This window comes from Garra rufa, chromosome 18 (assembly GCF_049309525.1).
Source record: "Garra rufa chromosome 18, GarRuf1.0, whole genome shotgun sequence".
NCBI classification, from domain to species: Eukaryota; Metazoa; Chordata; class Actinopteri; order Cypriniformes; family Cyprinidae; genus Garra; species Garra rufa.
Window position 1 is genome coordinate 20366764 of NC_133378.1, and position 17388 is coordinate 20384151.

The following is a 17388-nucleotide window of genomic DNA, read 5'->3' on the forward strand; positions in this document are numbered from 1 at the left end:
GTATAAATACGAAAAACAAAACACAAGAACTAAAATCAGAGATAATATGAATTTAATCAAAGAAAATTGTCATCCACAGTTAAATACTGACAGATAGTAATTAACTGAAGTAAAATCTACTAAAAGTAATTTTTATAAGCCCTTTACAATGATATTTATTTCTGTATTTTGGCACGTATGTGTCTGCATCCTTGAAAACGTTAGGAATTTAAGAGCCATGGATAATTACTGGTGTTTCCATAATTAGATGCCCTCTTTTCTAACCAAAATGCAAGTCCTGTGCACTTCAAAATGAAACAAAGGGTCAAGTACCATTCATGCCCGCAAACTAAAAATAGCAACCCACATATAGCTTTCTTGTTGGCGCAGAACTGCATTCCCTTTCTTATTCATTTAAAGGTGAAGTGTGCAGCTTTGTAATGTTAAAGAGGTCATGAAATGCCTTTTTATTATTCTGTACTGTTATTTGAGGTCCACTTATAAAGTTATCAAGATTTTGACATAAAAACATCATAATTTAGAAATAATAGGCTGTTTTCTTCCCTGTTTTGCCCCCCTCCCCCATGTGTTGTGTATGTTTGACAGCCTACATCCTTCACAGATAGACACTGCATAGGTTAAAACACATAAAAGCAAATCAACGCATTAAAAACAGTTACTCACACTTGTTTGTTTTGACATTACTGTGGGATCCAATATAGTCAACACAGCATTGTCTGTTAGTTTCAATCTTTCTTAAAATTCTGCATCGAATTGTGCATTGTTTGTAAAGAAAAATGCTATAAAATGAACTGAACAAAACAATGAGTTCTTACTGACGTGATCTGGAACTTTAAAAATAAAAATACCATATCACATTTGCTTTTTAATAAGTGATTTTTAATAAGACATCAGATAATTTATTCTGTCTTTGTAATCATGATAGCAACTGAAATACTGTTGGAAAACATACAGCTTTGGTATTGTTTGTGAAATGTCATCTGCATTCCTAAAAGTCCTTCTTATGTGCCCAAATTTACAACCCACTTTTAGAAACGTGTGTTGTGGCTCAAAACAATGATAAACTTATAACAGTGCAGAGACACTAACATTTTAAAATGTTTTTAGCCAAATGATACTGATTTTTTTAACTCAATCTCTCTAAATTGTACTTTTCCCCAAGGGAAGGAAATTCTTGGTTAGCAGCACACCAAAAAAAGAATAGACTAGAATGCAAACTTACTGCCTGAGGCCATTGTGCAACATTGGGGAATCCTTAGACAACTGCACACATACCTTTGTGGATGTTGCTACATTTGGGAAGGAAATTTTGCCTTAAAAATGCTTGGAATAATTTATGTGTCCTCTCTGGGCCTCTTGTTGTTTCTGTCATCCCTAGAGGATACATGCTGCGCGTGTGTTTTCCACTCTGTTTTTGTCTGAGCAGTTGGCCGCACATTTGTTGACTTCTGGGTTGGTGGTGCGGCTGTGTCGGCCAGAATGCTTCCTTTCGCCTCTGATCCGCTGCCAGTTATTGCAGAGCATAGATATTTATTTGTTGCCACACTGTAAAAATCTTACCGCAAGAAACTATTTCTACTGAATTTCACACTTAAAGAACTTTCATTGTGGTAATCTAATAATAATAAAATAATAATAATTGTACGTTAATTTAAATGTTGCCATGTGAATATTTATAAATCCAGCATTTCATCATTCCCCTGTTTTTGTAATATAATTACAACTGTAATAATATATTACAATACTATAACATATGTATCAAAATATATATTTTTACTTGAATTAAATCTAATCTGTTAATTTTAATGCATCATATTTATACCTGATAAAATATTTTTTTACCATGTGCATTAAACCCATTTCACCATTCCCTGACTTTATAATGATAATAATAATACTAATAATAAAAAATAATAAACGGCAGTAATAATAAATTAAATAATTTTCACTTGAATTAAACATGTTAACATGAAGCATAGATTATAAATAATAAAACCGTTTTATAATGCATGAAACCCACAATTCCCATAATTTTATAATAATAATAATAATATTATCAGCAACATTTTTTACAGTGCAAGAATCCCAGCATTTCACCATTCCCTGCAATAATAATAATAATAATAATGGCAGTAATAATTAATTAAATAATTTTCCTTGAATTAAACCAGTTAATTTAGATATTACTACATGAAGAATATTTTTTATACTTGAATTAAGTCTGTTAATTTCACCATTCCCTGGCTTTATAAAAATAATAATAATAACAATAATAATAATGACAGTAATAATAAATGTAATTATTTTTACTTTAATTAAACATGTTAATTTAGATGTTACCACATTAAGCTTATTTTAAAACTTAGAAAACAGTTCTGTTTCATTCCTACTGACCGCAAGAGGAAGTATGAATACTTTGGATTATCGCAGCGCCAGCCAGATAGGTCGAGAGATTATACCAACAAAGTCACATAGTGACGTATGCTGAGCTCTGGGGAGTTATAAGCCACAGTAACTCAGCACTCGGCCTCCTTCGCTTTCTCGCCTGATTGAGATCAGTTCTCAGTTAAGTGATTTGCGCTGTCAAGTGCAGCTAACAAAAGCCGCGAGATATCGTCCTCACAAGCTGTGTCAGCGCACTTCTACGCATTTTCAAAGGATTTGGAATTCTTCAGCAGCAGTTTTTTTTTAAGTTTTTTAGTATTTTTCTGTTTGTTTTGTCGGTAACACCCTGTGTCTCTCGGTGCAATCCGGTGACTGGTGTTATCCGCGCCTATAAGTTAGCGGTCTACCGTTAACATAATCATTATATATTCCATTGTTTCGAGTGTAGTTGTTTCTTGAATTTTAGTTTATACACTGCCCTTGGTTCGATCCATCGGCCATTTAGTTATATATTTTTTCTCTTCATGAGTTTTTTGTTGACATTACCTGTTTGGTTTTATCCGGAGGAATCGTTTTTTTTCTTGAGCTTTCAGTCTAACTTAGTTGCGTGATTACCATCTCCCCGCTTGACCTTACGGTGCTATCCGAGGGTGTTAATAGTAAGAAGCTATGGCTCACAGCTCGATTGCCACTGGTTTTCCATTGACTTGTAAGCTGTGCCCTAATAGTCTTCTCCCGGACGACGGCCATGAAATCTGCCCGTCGTGTTTGGGTGTTCAACATTTGAAAGAGGCTCTCACGGACCCGTGTCTGCACTGCAGTCTCTTACCCATGTCAGAACGACGGCTCCGTCTGGCTGAGTTAGATCATAATTCAGCAGTGAAACTCGGGCAGTTAGATGTAAACCCTCTGCGCTCCAAGAAACGCAGGGCGTCTGCTGCAGCCGGCGCTGCCCCCCGTCTAAGAAGAGGGCCACATCGCAAAGTGACGAACATTTGCGTGTGGAGGAAAATTCACTTTCTAAGACGTTTCTGTGCTTTCTTCAGAAATGGCTGAACTGAAACGCCTGCTTTATTCACTTCAACCTGTCACATGTGCTTCTCCTGTCTACACAGGAGGATGAGAATGTCCAAAATCAAGAAGCTGGGGAGGAATTTGATTCTCCTTGTTTTTCTGACTTGGATGTGCGCTCTACAAGTGCTCCGGATTAATTTTTTAATGATCATAGGGGCACTGTGGATGTTGTTGTGCAACCCTCACCTCAGGATGTTTTCACTGGTCATCCAACAGCAGAGGGGTCTAGTGAAGGGTCAGTTCAGTCATCTGTACAGATACAGTCTTCTTCTGACGATACTTTAGCTGTGCTCCGAATGGCAATTGCTCGTCTAGGACTCAATGAGTCACCTGCCCAATCTGCTCAAACCAACATTTTTTTCAGACAGCCCACGGCTGCGACTTCTTTGCCATGCCACCATGTAAAGATTTTGTGGCTGAATTTTCAAATGCTCTCACAGGATCTGGTCCTGCTAAGCGGCGCTCAAAAATTGCTAGGACTCTAGCATCTATGGCTGAAGCTGATTCTATCGGGATGGGTCGTGCTCCAGAAATAGAGCAGCCTGTTGCTGATTGGTGGTATCTCCTGACGAGGCTTTACGGGGGAATGTGCGATGTCCCAGTGCGCAATGTGGTCGCACAGATTCATTACTGAAGAAGGCGCATGAGTCTGTGGCCTACGTAACTCGTACAGAAAACACAATCTGCCAATTGCTTCTTGCCGCCACCAGCACTCTGGAACCAGCAAATGTCGATCCTTCCATTCCACAGTTCCTGCAAATGGCTCTTTTGGCTATGGGCCATGTGACCCGTGAGCTGGGTAACCTTACAGCCACACTTTTGGCAGCCCGCCGCCAAGTGTGGCTTGCCCAAGCACGGCTACCTGAGGATTGCAAGAAGACCTTAAGAGATCTTCCTTTTGTTCCTGGGCATCTTTTTGGGCCGAATGTTCCAGAGCTGTTGGAAAAGATGGTCAAGCTGTCTGAGGCCACTCGCCAACTGACGCGGGTGTAGCGCAACCCTACTTTTAAGATGCCATCAGTTCAGAATCATCATCACTATGCTGCAGTGGACCAGCGTTTCCGCCAACATGCTGCACTTCAGTCACAGCCCCATCAGAGGCCTCGTCTTATCGAAGACGCAAGAGTTTCTCGGCCACCTCAGCGACAGTTGCCGGGAGGACCCCGTCAGCGTCCCCCCACAACCACCAAAGGTCACATACATAAAGCCTGAGACGTTCAGGCCGGTGGTCGATTGGTTTTCAGTAGAACAGCTGGAGTACTGGAAGACCAACACAGCAGACCCCTGGGTCTTGTCAACTCTAAGCAGGGGTTATACTCACAGTTTCGACGCCGGCCTCCCAAATTTTCAAGAATTGTTCCAACTGTTGTCAGAGACACAGTTCGTTCGATGGCTCTCTCTCTGGAAATTCTTTCACTGTTAGAGAAGGGAGCCATAGAAAAAGTTCATCCCCTTGGTCAGGGAGACGGGTTCTATTCGACGTATTTACTTGTTCCGAAAAAGGGTGGTGGGTTTCGCCCAATTCTCGATTTGAGGCATCTGAATTTGTTCCTGAAGGTCCTTCCTTTTCGAATGCTGCGCACAGCCGACGTTCTTCGGTCTGTGGCAGCAGACGATTGGCTTGTGAGTGTCGACCTGAAAGATGCATACTTTCATGTACCAATTGCTGTTCATCACAGAAAGTTTCTGCCTTTCAGTTTCCAGAATCAAGCCTACTAGTACAAGGTTCTTCCTTTTGGCCTCTCTCACGCTCCCCGCGTCTTCACAAGGTGTGTGAGCGCAGCTCTATCACCTCTTTAGATGAGAGGCATGCGTATTCTGCCTTATCTGGACGACTGGCTGCTTTGTGCCCCCACAAGACAGTAGGCCATGCAAGACTCCAAACTGCTTTTGAGGCATGTGCAGAAGTTGGGTTTTTCTGTGAACGAGAAAAAGAGTTGTCTCATTCCAGCACAGACCACTACGTTCATAGGAACGACTCTGAATTCCCGCCTAATGTCTGCCTCCCTGTCTCAGGAACGGGTGACAAACATCCTGCAACTATTGGCACACTTTCGGCCAGGTGTGTCTCTGCATTACCGGATGGTTATGTGACTAATAGGGATGTTAACGGCTGCTACAGTGGTGATTCCCCTCGGTTTACTCCACCTCAGACCACTCCAGTTATGGAACAACAGCTTACAACTCAGTCCCACCGACATCTCCATCGGCTGATAGTAATTTCTCACAGTTGCATACGTGCGTTGAGGCGGTGGAGACAGGTGGAGTTTCTGAAGGCAGGAGTGCCCCTGGGTGTGGTTCCCTCTCGACGGGAGTTAGTCACGACCGATGCTTCCCTCATAGGCTGGGGGGCAACATGGAATCGGAGAGGTATTTGTGGACGATGGACACCTACACAGGCCAAAGAACATATCAATCTGCTGGAACTACGTGCAGTGTTCATGGCTCTAAAGTATTTCTTGCCAGTCCTGGCAGGCCGTCATGTTCTTGTTCGGTCCGACAATACCTCAACAGTGTTCCATCTGAACCACCAGGGTGGCACAAGGTCCAGGAGGTCTCTACAGCTCACTCACGAGATTCTGACATGGTGCCAGCTGTGGCTCGCTTCACTGAGGGCAGCTCATATATTAGGAACATGCAACCAGACAGCAGATGCTCTTTCCAGGGATCGGTTGGATCCAGGAGAATGGAGGCTTCATCCGGATGTAGTGCAGGAGATCTGGCTACGGTTTGGAAGGGCAGAAGTGGATCTTTTTGCTTCAGAGAAGACCACTCACTGTCGCTTATGGTTCGCAAAGACCGAAGTCTCCAGTCCCTTGGGCCAGGATGCACTGTCTCACGGATGGTCGAGCTGTCTACTGTATGCGTTTCCTCCAATCCCTCTGTTATGGGAGACTTTACACAGGATCTCTCTGTGCAAGCACAGAGTGCTACTTGTGGCACCACGGTGGCCTGCCAGACCATGGTTTTCTTCTGTTACTGAGACTTCTAACAGGCACTCCGTGGCAGCTTCCCCCCAGAAAGGACCTCCTCTCCTAGCTGGAGGCCAGAGTCTGGCACCCGGACCCAGCTCGTCTGCAGCTTTGGGTATGGCCATTGGGATAAATCCTTTACTGGAGCATTGTGATCCAAAATGGAAATTTTTCTCTGCATGGTGTGAGGAGCATGCGCTCAATCCTGCAACATGTGACATCCCGAATGTCCTGAGATTCCTTCAACATTTACTGGAAGAGGGTAGAGCGGCTTCCACATTGAAAGTGTATGTTGCTGCGATTTCTGCACATCATGTTCCAGTTGAGGGATCTTCTCTTGGATCTCACAAGCTTGTCTGCAGTTTTCTAAAGGGTGCACGCCTTCTAAAACCTGCTCGGAATCCTCATTTTCCGGTATGGGATCTACCACTCGTGCTTTCGTTCCTTTGCTCATCCCAATTTGAGCCCTTGCAAAGCAGTGACATAAAATGGATATCCTTGAAAACTGTTTTTTTGTTGGCTGTTCCTTCTGCAAAATGAGTTGGTGAGTTGCATGCGCTCTCTGTTAGTGAGTTATGCTTGCGTTGGTTGCCAGATAACTCCGGGGTGGTCTTACGGCCCAATCCTTCTTTTCTTCCAAAAGTCCTCCTTCCTCAGTTAATAAATCTGAACATTGAACTGGCCTCTTTTCAGACTACTTTAGGGTCTGATTCGAGTGCTCACCTTTTGTGTCCCGTTCGGGCCTTGAGGTGTTACGTAGACACTACTGCTCAGTTTAGACGTTCAGACCAGTTGTTTGTCTGTTATGGGGGTATGAAGAAAGGTGCTCCAGTGTCTAAACAGAGATTGTCAAACTGGGTAGTAGAGACTATTATACTAGCTTACAAGACAGCAGGAAAACCATTGCCCTCAGGTTTAACTTGTCATTCCACTAGAGCCATCTCATCATCTTGGACGGCTTTTAGAGGAGTTTCCTTGGCGGACATCTGCACTGCCGCTACATGGGTTTCTCCGTGCATGTTTGCCAGGTTTTATAAGGTTAACGTTGCTGCTCATCATGCCGTGTGCTCGGCGGTTCTTCTGGAGCAGCCGTAAATTTTGCATCAGGTGGATAGCATTCCTCATGACTATGTTGGTATGTGTCATCCAAAGTATTCATACTGCCTCTGGCGGTCAGTAGGAATGAAACAGAACGCTAGTTACGCCTGTAACTGTGGTTCTGTGAATTCCGGATGACCGCCAGAGTTCTTCGTCACTTGGAATGCGCGAGAAAGGCGTACCGAGGCGGAGTGCTGAGTTACTGTGGCTTATAACTCCCCAGGGCTCAGCATACGTCACTACGTCTGGCTGGTGCTGCGATAATCCAAAGTATTCATACTGCCTCTGGCGGTCATCCAGAATTCACAGAACCACAGTTACATGCGTAACTAGCGTTTTATAGTGCATGAAAGCCACCATTCCATGGTTTTATAATAACAATGTCAGCAATAATAATTAGATTTTTATTACTTGAATTAAACCTGTTAATTTGCATTGTTACCACTTAAAGCATATTTTTATAACTAATAAAATATTTTTACAGTGCATGAAACCCAGCATTTCACAATTCCCTGGCTTTATAATAATAATAATAATAATAATAATAATAATAATGGCAGTAATAATAAATTAAATATTTTTTAGTTAAATCAAACAAAAATCAAAACATTTTTATAGTACATGAAACCCAGCATTTCACTATTCCATGATTTTATAATAGTAATATCAGCAATAATAATAACACTTCTTCTTTTTTTTACTTAAATTAAACCTGTTAATTGGATATTACCACATGAAGCATATTTTTATGTTTTAATTAAATCTGTTAATTTATAAGTTACCACATTAAGCATACGTTTCATACCTGATAAAAAACATTTTGTACATGAACCCAGCATTTCACCACTTCCTCAATTACACTCCCCCAATAACATAATCGGGAGCTTAAAGACACTACAGTAAGAGAAGACAAAGATCCTCATGTTTTTGGGGTCAATCCTCATTCTAACACTCATCTGGGCTATGACGTTACACACATGCAGCCCCTTCAGGCTGACCTTTAACCCCACCGAAAAGCAGATTTCCTGTGGTCCTCAACCCCCTGTTACCCTGCAGGGCATTACAGGGCCTGCTTTGAGCGCTCGCGGACAGCTGGGGAGAGGGGAAGATGGGGCAGGGAACATGAAAGAGGGGATTGTGACAAGCTGGCATGTGGAAATTATGCAGATAAGCTGAAGACAAGGGCAGAGTTGAGCAAGAGAACAGTGATGAAGGAAAAGGAGGAATGAATGAAAAACTTCCCAGTCAAATATTAGAAGTTCTCAGAGGGGAAGTAGAGGGGGGAAAAAGCCATTGAGATGCTTTTACAGGAAGACTTTGATCTTTCAAGACATACATATCTCCATTCCCCATAGCCCCAACATACAGGCCTCTTTTCTCATGATCCCACTCCTCTCTAAGAGTTACAGGCTTTTTTTTGTCCCTCATTTGACTTGTGCTATTACACATATATTCATTGTGTGCATGTGGCTGAAGACACAAACTTATCAGACTTATCAAATGACTGTCAGTCTTAAAACATCTGTTTTCTTTGCTAGTAATGTGTTGTGAACATCTGTTTTCAGAAAACATCTTGCATAAAGTCTTTGTATGCATTTCCAGGCCGGCTGAAGCTGACTGTTCTGTCTGAAGATCGGCTGCAGATGAAATGGAAGGAGGCGGAAGGACCAGTGCAGGGATATAAGGTCCGTGTGCGGCCCATCACAGGTGAGACTGCAGTTAATGGCAACTAATTAAGTGTGTGTTTACACGTCATGTTTGGTTTGATTAAAACGAACTCTGGTGCGATAGCTCTGCGGTTTATCTGACTAAGTGTGAATGCTGCCAACCAAACCCTGGTGCGCACCAAACAAGCGGAAACGAGACCGCTAAAAAGAATGGTCTTGGTCTGCTTCCAAACGAACCCTGGTGCGGTTCGAATGTAGTATAAATGCAACAAGGGCCAAATACTTCCTAAACTAACCAAAAACAAGAAGTAATGACAGGTGATTGGGATAACTGTGTTATAAATAAATGGCCTTTCTAACAGTAATCAAACAAATTACTGTTTCCCTCGTTACAACGGCATTACCGTTACTAACAATAACATGCAGCATAACAATAATTTTCATATTGCGTTCTTCTTCTGAGGTAAATTCTGGTTCAGTCCTCTCAGCGCGTCTTCTTCCAGAAACTAAAAGTAGCCGAGATAAACTTGATTAATGTTCATGTTTGTTTACTGAGGAGCTGTTTGTGGGCATGATTACATTAGAGATAAGTTTAGATGGGAAATACTGGAGCATTTGGGAACATTTGGATTACTTTATCAGAGAATATTTGTTTTTGACGTGACTAACTCTATTGAAAAGTAGACATTTCAAGCTTTCTATACATACAGTATCTCACAAAAGTGAGTACACCCCTCACATTTCAACAACCATTTTAGTATATCTTCTTAAGGGACAATACTATAGAAATGAAACTTGGATATATTTTAGAGTAGTCAATGTGCAGCTTGTATAGCAGTATAGATTTAATGTCCTCTAAAAATAACTCAACATACAGCCATTATTGTCAAAATAGCTGGCAACAAAAGTGATAACAGCAGTATGTTGTTTAACCCTGCACAGACACATGTCCTATTCATCATGTTTATGTTTTTGTCTGCTTGACAGGACCATACAAAGTTGTGTATCTTGTAGAGTAGTTAAAATTAGGTGCTTTAAGTACAATTTAAGTACAGTTGCTGAAATGTGAGGGGTGTACTCACTTTTGTTACATACTGTATATTTCTTATGTCTGTGAAGCAAGTATTCACTGAGATTCTTTATTCTAGTCTTTCTTCAGTCGAAAAAAATTAGGTTTTTGAGGAAAACATTCCAAGATTTTTCTCCATAGAGTGGACTTCAATGTTGACCAATGGGTTGAAGTGCAGTTTCAATGCAGCTTCAAAGGGCTTTACACGATACCAGATCGGTCATTTTATAAAAAACATAAAAATATATGTACTTTTTAACCACAAATGCTCGTCTTGCACTAGCTCGACTTCACACTATACCCAGTACTGACCCAGTGTTTACAAGTGAATGTGCAACAAAAGTCAAACAGCCTTTACAAAAAAGTAAACCTTTTTGAACCGGAGAACAGACACATGATTACATAATGTGTGAAGTCATAAACCCGCATTGCAGAGCTAGTGCAAGACAAGCATTTGTGATAAAAAAAATTTTTTTTTAAGAAAATGACTAATCATTTCACTAGATAAGGCCCTTATTTCTTGGCTGGGATTGTGTAGAGTCCTTTGAAGCTGCATTAAAACTGCAATTTGTACCTTCAACATGGTGATCTCCATTGAAGTCCACTATATGAAGAAAAATCCTGGAATGTTTTCCTCAAAAACCTTTCTTTTCAACTGAAGAAAGAAAGATATGAACATCTTGGATGACTTGGGGGTGAGTAAATATCAGGAAATATTTATTCTGGAAGTGAACTAATTCTTTAATCCATCCTTGCTGAATAAAAGTATTAATTTCTTTTTTTTTTTTTTCTTATCTGAGTGTCATGAACAACATAGCGTATAGCAGTCATAAATGGTCGCTCCAGGGCAGATTAAATCATCCGCTGCTCTGTGGAAACACCCAAATTTTGTCCGCTACACATAACAGGACCTGGATTCCACTGAAACATTCAAATTTATTTAATTAACCAACAGCATTTGAAATTTTGAAATAAAAAGTCAGTATTTGACAGCAAATGAATCTAATAGATAGGAAAGTGACTTATTTTTTTAAATTTTGATTTATTATCACCATACTAGTTATTTGAAAATGAATAAAGAATTGCAAATTATAGCCAGACATTATCAAGGGCATTTCTTTCTTTCTTTCTTTCTTTCTTTCTTTCTTTCTTTCTTTCTTTCTTTCTTTCTAGTACAATACATTCTTGTCCTACTGAGTAAGCAGTCAGAACAGGTGAGGAATGGAAAAGCAGGATTTTTGAGCGATGATCAAATCAGGATAGTCATAACCTTTGCTCGTATCTCTTCTCTCTCATCTCATTCTCATCTTGTTTTTTTTACCACTCTATATATGTGTGTCCATATCTTTGACCCTTCTCTCTTCCCCACCGTCTCTCTCCCTGTCTTTATCTTTGTCTCTCTTATCTACTGTTCCGCCCTTGTGCTCACTTAGGTGAGTCCAGACAGGTCTGTTGCAGTCTTGAGAAAGTTCACACAGCAAAACAAACAGCACACATGCCCCACAGTGCTCCAGGCACAGACAGACAGAAATAGGCATTCACGGTTCACAAGAAAATCTCACAGTCTGCCATCTTTTGATAGTATGTAGGTTTAACTTCTGTGTAATTTCTCACTGCCCATTCTTTATTTAAATATCATAATTTACTACTCTTATTTTCGCTCGTACCTTGAAATGAAATGAAACCACATGCTGTGTCTCATTTCGAAGTCTGTGCCTTCGGGAGGTCGCCCTCTTCAGTCGCATACGTCATCAAGACTGTCTCATTTCAGGAAAGCAACCATTATATTCTAAAGTAAGAAAGAAATTACAGAAATGTGTAGCTCACAAGGAATAATAATATATTTAAGATGGTTATTTTCTACTGTTTTTTGTCTTGTTTTTTGACTCTTAGTAAGCTGCACTGCAAATGAACTGTTTTTAACAACCTTGCCATTCAGTATCCACATTACATTGTTTTACGGGTTCACAAAATAATCTCAGAATCTCAAAAAGAAGAATCTCAGAATCTTGCAAAAAGTACAATACACTTTTTTTATATAAAAAAATAAAGGAAATGTCCTAAGCTCAACCAATGGTGTGAGTTTGGTGCTGGACTACCTGCTTCTTCAACCAATAGAAGGTGGAGGTTTGTCTTTTTTTTTAGATGTTTGGTGATGTTTGGTGGCATAAAAATTACACACGCAAACAGCTTTAAATCTAAATTTTGGGATGTAACGATTATTGTTATTGTGATATCATATCATATTCACATGGCGATATGAAACGATAGGTATTCCGGGCAAAAAGTGTCATTTTTAAAATATATTTAAATTTATTATTCTAACATAAAAGATCTTTGAAGTTGTGTTTTGGGCCGTTATGCTTTGACACAGTATCTGTCAGACGAACTAAAACCGAATGTGCAATATGGTTTAATCTCTTCATCAAGTCTGTTTTTGCCGAGCATTTTAAAGGCAAGTGTGCACTTCGTTCAGGCAATCAACTCGTGATCCGGTGTTTTTGGTACCTCAGAACAGCTCAGTTCACAGTGAATGAATGCAATGAACTCATTGATTGCATGTTCTGTGAGTTTAGCACATGTTTGAGAATGCAAAGGCCACCAGTTATGCTTTATTTTGCGGCAGATGATCACTGCATTTCGTAGATTTGTAGATGCGTTTTTGTAAGCCTGTTTTCACTGAAGATGGAGTTTTCCTTCAAAATAAAAGCTCTCCTGCTGTTTATGTCAAAATAAAAGCTAAAAAGTGCAGTATGAATTGCTGACATCTAGCGGTTCAAAATATTTCTTTCAAGTGTAGAAATTAGGAAAGAAGTATCAGAATTTCCTTGTTGTAGTGTAAAGCAAAAACTAATATACCTATGAAATATTCATTTTCATTTATTTTGCAGTGCAATTGTTTCACAATATATGGCTATTACTGTCATTGTTATTATTATTAATATTATGTTCTAATTTCATTGGCTTCCTAAAACACCAGTGTGAATGTAATTTAGTCTGAGACAGTATATCACAAATAAAAAGAGGGCTGAGTCTTCTTTAAACTACAGGTACAAATCAATTCACTGACTTTTTTCTGACTCGCCTCCTTAGATAAGAACATGGGTTGAATCTCTTATTTTCAACTGTCAAAGTACATTAGATAGAATAATTTAACTTGTATAAAATGTACAAAATGTTTTCGCAATAAATATTGTATCGTGGACTTCATATTACAATATTATCATATTGTGAGATTTTGATATCCCTATAAAGCACCATTTCTTTTTCTTTTCCAGAGGTTCCTCAGCCAGAGCTGATGCTGACAACCACACGCGCCCGGGCCACGGTGGCAGGCCTGGACCCCAGACAGGAGTATCTCCTCCAAGTTATGGTTCTTAATGGGACGCAGGAGAAACTCATTGCAAAAAGACGCTTCACCAGTAAGAATGAAGGATAATGGGATGTTGATATGGTTGCGAACATAGTTAGAAAGGCATGGTTAAGTGCTCCAAATCAAAAGAGCCAACTCCTTCTTGTAACCTCTATAAAATATTTCACCTGTTTAAGCATCTCTCCTCAATCATTCATGTCTGTGCTAAAAATAGTAACAGTACGCCTCAAAGTTAAATATTGAGATTAGAGGTTTCCCTTCTGTTAGGTGTGGAATCTTCCCAGATTGCCCTTTGTGCACGAGAAGCTAAATTCTGTACGTTCCCGGCGGTCATAAGATGTCAACACAATTCCAAAGTACAGAAACAGTCCCTTTTAACACACTACATACTCCCCCCACACACACAGACAGTGTTCAGGAGGGAACTGTCTGTAATTGACAGTGTCGAATGGTGGATTCCTGCTGGATTACAGGCTGGGACTGACGCTTGTGTTTTTACAGGCACCAAACAGTTTTGGAATTCCCTTTAAAACTCAGTAATGTCCCACCAAAAGACCTCCCTGAAAGAAACCTCATATCAAATGATGAAAAAACCTGACTCAGTCTAGCTTTAAATGTGCTAAAATAAGAATGCAAACACCAGTGATAAAAGTATTTCGACTCTATTCCATAATAGCCTGGTGTCGTCATTGTCAAAAGATGCAGACTATGCCAAACATCTGTGATTCGTTGGGATGAGAACTTGGGAGAGTAGGTTACTGTGTCGCCCCGTGCAGGTCTGGACAGGCCAGTCGTGTGGTTTGGCTGGAGGGCCAAACTTGCTTGTCTAGGGGGATTGTTCCATTGTTCCCTCATAAAAGCCTAAGTATCCACTCATTTTTTCCATGTGGATCTGCTTACTGTAGATGTCAGACAGGTGTTAATAAAATGGGGCTTAAATACTGTTTACTTGTTTTATATTAGAGGATATTCCTAGTAAATTACTAAATAAATCAGCTAAAATTGTTTACACACACTCTTTCATTGTTCTTTGTTTCCTCTCAGTCGATGGGTTGCGTGAGGAAGAGCAGATCCGCAGTGGGAACAGGGAGCAGCAGAAGAAGAAAACTAACTCCATTGGCTCTGGATCTGGAGAGGTGGATGACGTGACGGAGGCTTTAGCTGCCCTTCCCACTGTGCTCTACCGAGAACCAACAACTACAGGTAGAGGATCCACAAGCTCCTTTATTTATTTAACTCTCTGTATGTATGTATATATATATATATATATATATATTAGGGCTGCAACTAACGATTATTTTGATAATCGATTAGTTCGCCGATTAATTTTTCGATTAATCGATTCGTTGGCTTAAAAATTCCAATTATTTATTTATTTTTTAAATAACACTATTCCACATTCTGAATGCTTTGAAAACACAGTGCTTAACAATTTACAACAATTCACCTGTTGTAATAAAGAGAAAGGACAAATATCTGAAGAAAAACACACTAACAAGCATAAAATACAGTGTTTCTGCTATTTATTCTGCCGTGGCGGTGTTTAGTGTCCCACCAACAGCAGCGAGCGCAAGAGTTCCGCGTTCAAATGCACGCAGTAAGCTGAAGCTGGCCCAAAGCCCCAGCTAAAGTAATTAGGCCTACCATGAATGTGGAGGGGAAAAGTAAGGAGATATTCATATTATTTATTAATAAACTAGTATTTTCTGAGTGCATCTTTATGGATTAGGCCTATAGCTAATAAAAGAGTTTTGTTTTCGATTTCAATTATTTCGTTTTATAGTAGTGAAGTTATAATTTAAAGTAAATTTATTACTCTTACATTTATGAGCAAAAATGAAGTTTCACATAGCACTTGCACCTCCATGTACTGCAAAGCTTTCACTCTCTGCACAAACTATTGGATATGCGCCTATTAGTAGCCTACACATTTATCTAGGTTAAACGATTAAACTAATATTGTGATATGCTTAATTTTATTTTTTTATTTATTTATTTTTTATATCTAAGGATTTTAATTTAAATCGTGATGATTTGAGAAGGCTAAACTGATCTATCTGCCGCCGGCCGCTTTGTCGTTACTTTAAAAAAACAAAAACTTGAATTTCACAAATAAAACATGTTCCAAATATATTTCTAAATTAACTTTATAAACTAAAGAAACGAAAATAAATGTAATTACTTTGCTATTAAAAACAGCAGCTGTGCAACGGGGAAGAGAAAGAGAACTCGGCCAGTAATTCTGATGAGCTGTCGAGGTTGTAGGAATTTTTGCAACGAATGTTTGTTTAATAGCCTATTTAACACTTATTTAGGCTACTTTCTTATTTAAATGTATTATTTCGTTGATTTATTTTAGTGTTTTGTAGACTGCTTGTTCACCGACAGAAATTGCAAAACACGCACGTTCGTGAATAATGTTTGAGCCTCATTTATTTATATATAAAACACCGCGCCACCGGCAGTGGTTAAAATCTGCCACCGTCACAGCCCTACTGTTCATACCCTCCATAAACACGCGCACTACATGTTGTATTTAAATCTAAATTTAACATTCAACGACAGGTGTTTCAGCACAATGAATGTTTTTGCGCTGAGTTGAGTATCAATTGTCTCCCTTTCTGTGTTCTGTGTTCCGGCTGTCTGACACGCTCATTCATTAAAGATTTAAACTTACAGACTGCCAGAATGGATTTTTAAATGGAAAATCTCGAGTGAATTTGTGACATTTACAGATAAGGATATGACCGCAAACTGAAAGTTTTCATACTGAGGATGCAAACGGATCTCAAAGCGCCTCACAGGGCAAGCCATTACTCTATTAGTTTTAAATAAGGAATTCTCCTGTTTTGAGCAGCTTGGATCACGTAACTCTCCTGCAGCATCTCAGTCTGTTTCCTCCACTATTTTTTAGATGCATTTTGTTTATAGAAATGTGTCATTCAGTGCTGTTATTTGACGTGATCCTCTGAAGTTGTACGTGCACTGTGGGCGGACCGATTCATCGATAATGAGAATCGTTGTCGACAAATTTCATTATCGATAATAATCGATTTTATCGATTAGTTGTTGCAGACCTAATATATATACAGTGGGTACGGAAAGTATTCAGACCCCCTTAAATGTTTCACTCTTTGTTAAATTGCAGCCATTTGCTAAAATCATTTAAATTGATTTGTTTTCCTCATTAATGTACACACAGCACCCCATATTGACAGAAAAACATAGAATTGTTGACATTTTTGCAGATTTATTAAAAAAGAAAAACTGAAATATCACATGGTCCTAAGTATTCAGACCCTTTGCTGTGACACTCATATATTTAACTCAGGTGCTGTCCATTTCTTCTGATCATCCTTGAGATGGTTTTGCACCTTCATTTGAGTCCAGCTGTGTTTGATTATACTGATTGGACTTGATTAGGAAAGCCACACACCTGTCTATATAAGACCTTACAGCTCACAGTGCATGTCAGAGCAAATGAGAATCATGAGGTCAAAGGAACTGCCTGAAGAGCTCAGAGACAGAATTGTGGCAAGGCACAGATCTGGCCAAGGTTACAAAAAAATTTCTACTGCACTTAAGGTTCCTAAGAGCACAGTGGCCTCCATAATCCTTAAAGGGAAGACGTTTGGGACGACCAGAACCCTTCCTAGAGATGGCCGTCTGGCCAAACTGAGCTATCGGGGGAGAAGAGCCTTGGTGAGAGAGGTAAAGAAGAACCCAAAGATCACTGTGGCTGGGCTCCAG

General features: G+C 39.8%; 1 protein-coding gene across 1 annotated transcript in view; it reads left to right on the forward strand.

Moving 5' to 3' along the window:
* The window catches only part of LOC141290549 (collagen alpha-1(XX) chain), a 46454-nt gene that overhangs the window by 1263 nt on the left and 27803 nt on the right, over window positions 1-17388 (forward strand). The window contains exons 3-5 of the mRNA XM_073822671.1: window positions 9132-9236; window positions 13544-13687; window positions 14683-14841. Coding sequence (XP_073678772.1) covers window positions 9132-9236; window positions 13544-13687; window positions 14683-14841 — 408 coding nt within the window. The remainder of the gene's footprint in view (window positions 1-9131; window positions 9237-13543; window positions 13688-14682; window positions 14842-17388) is intronic.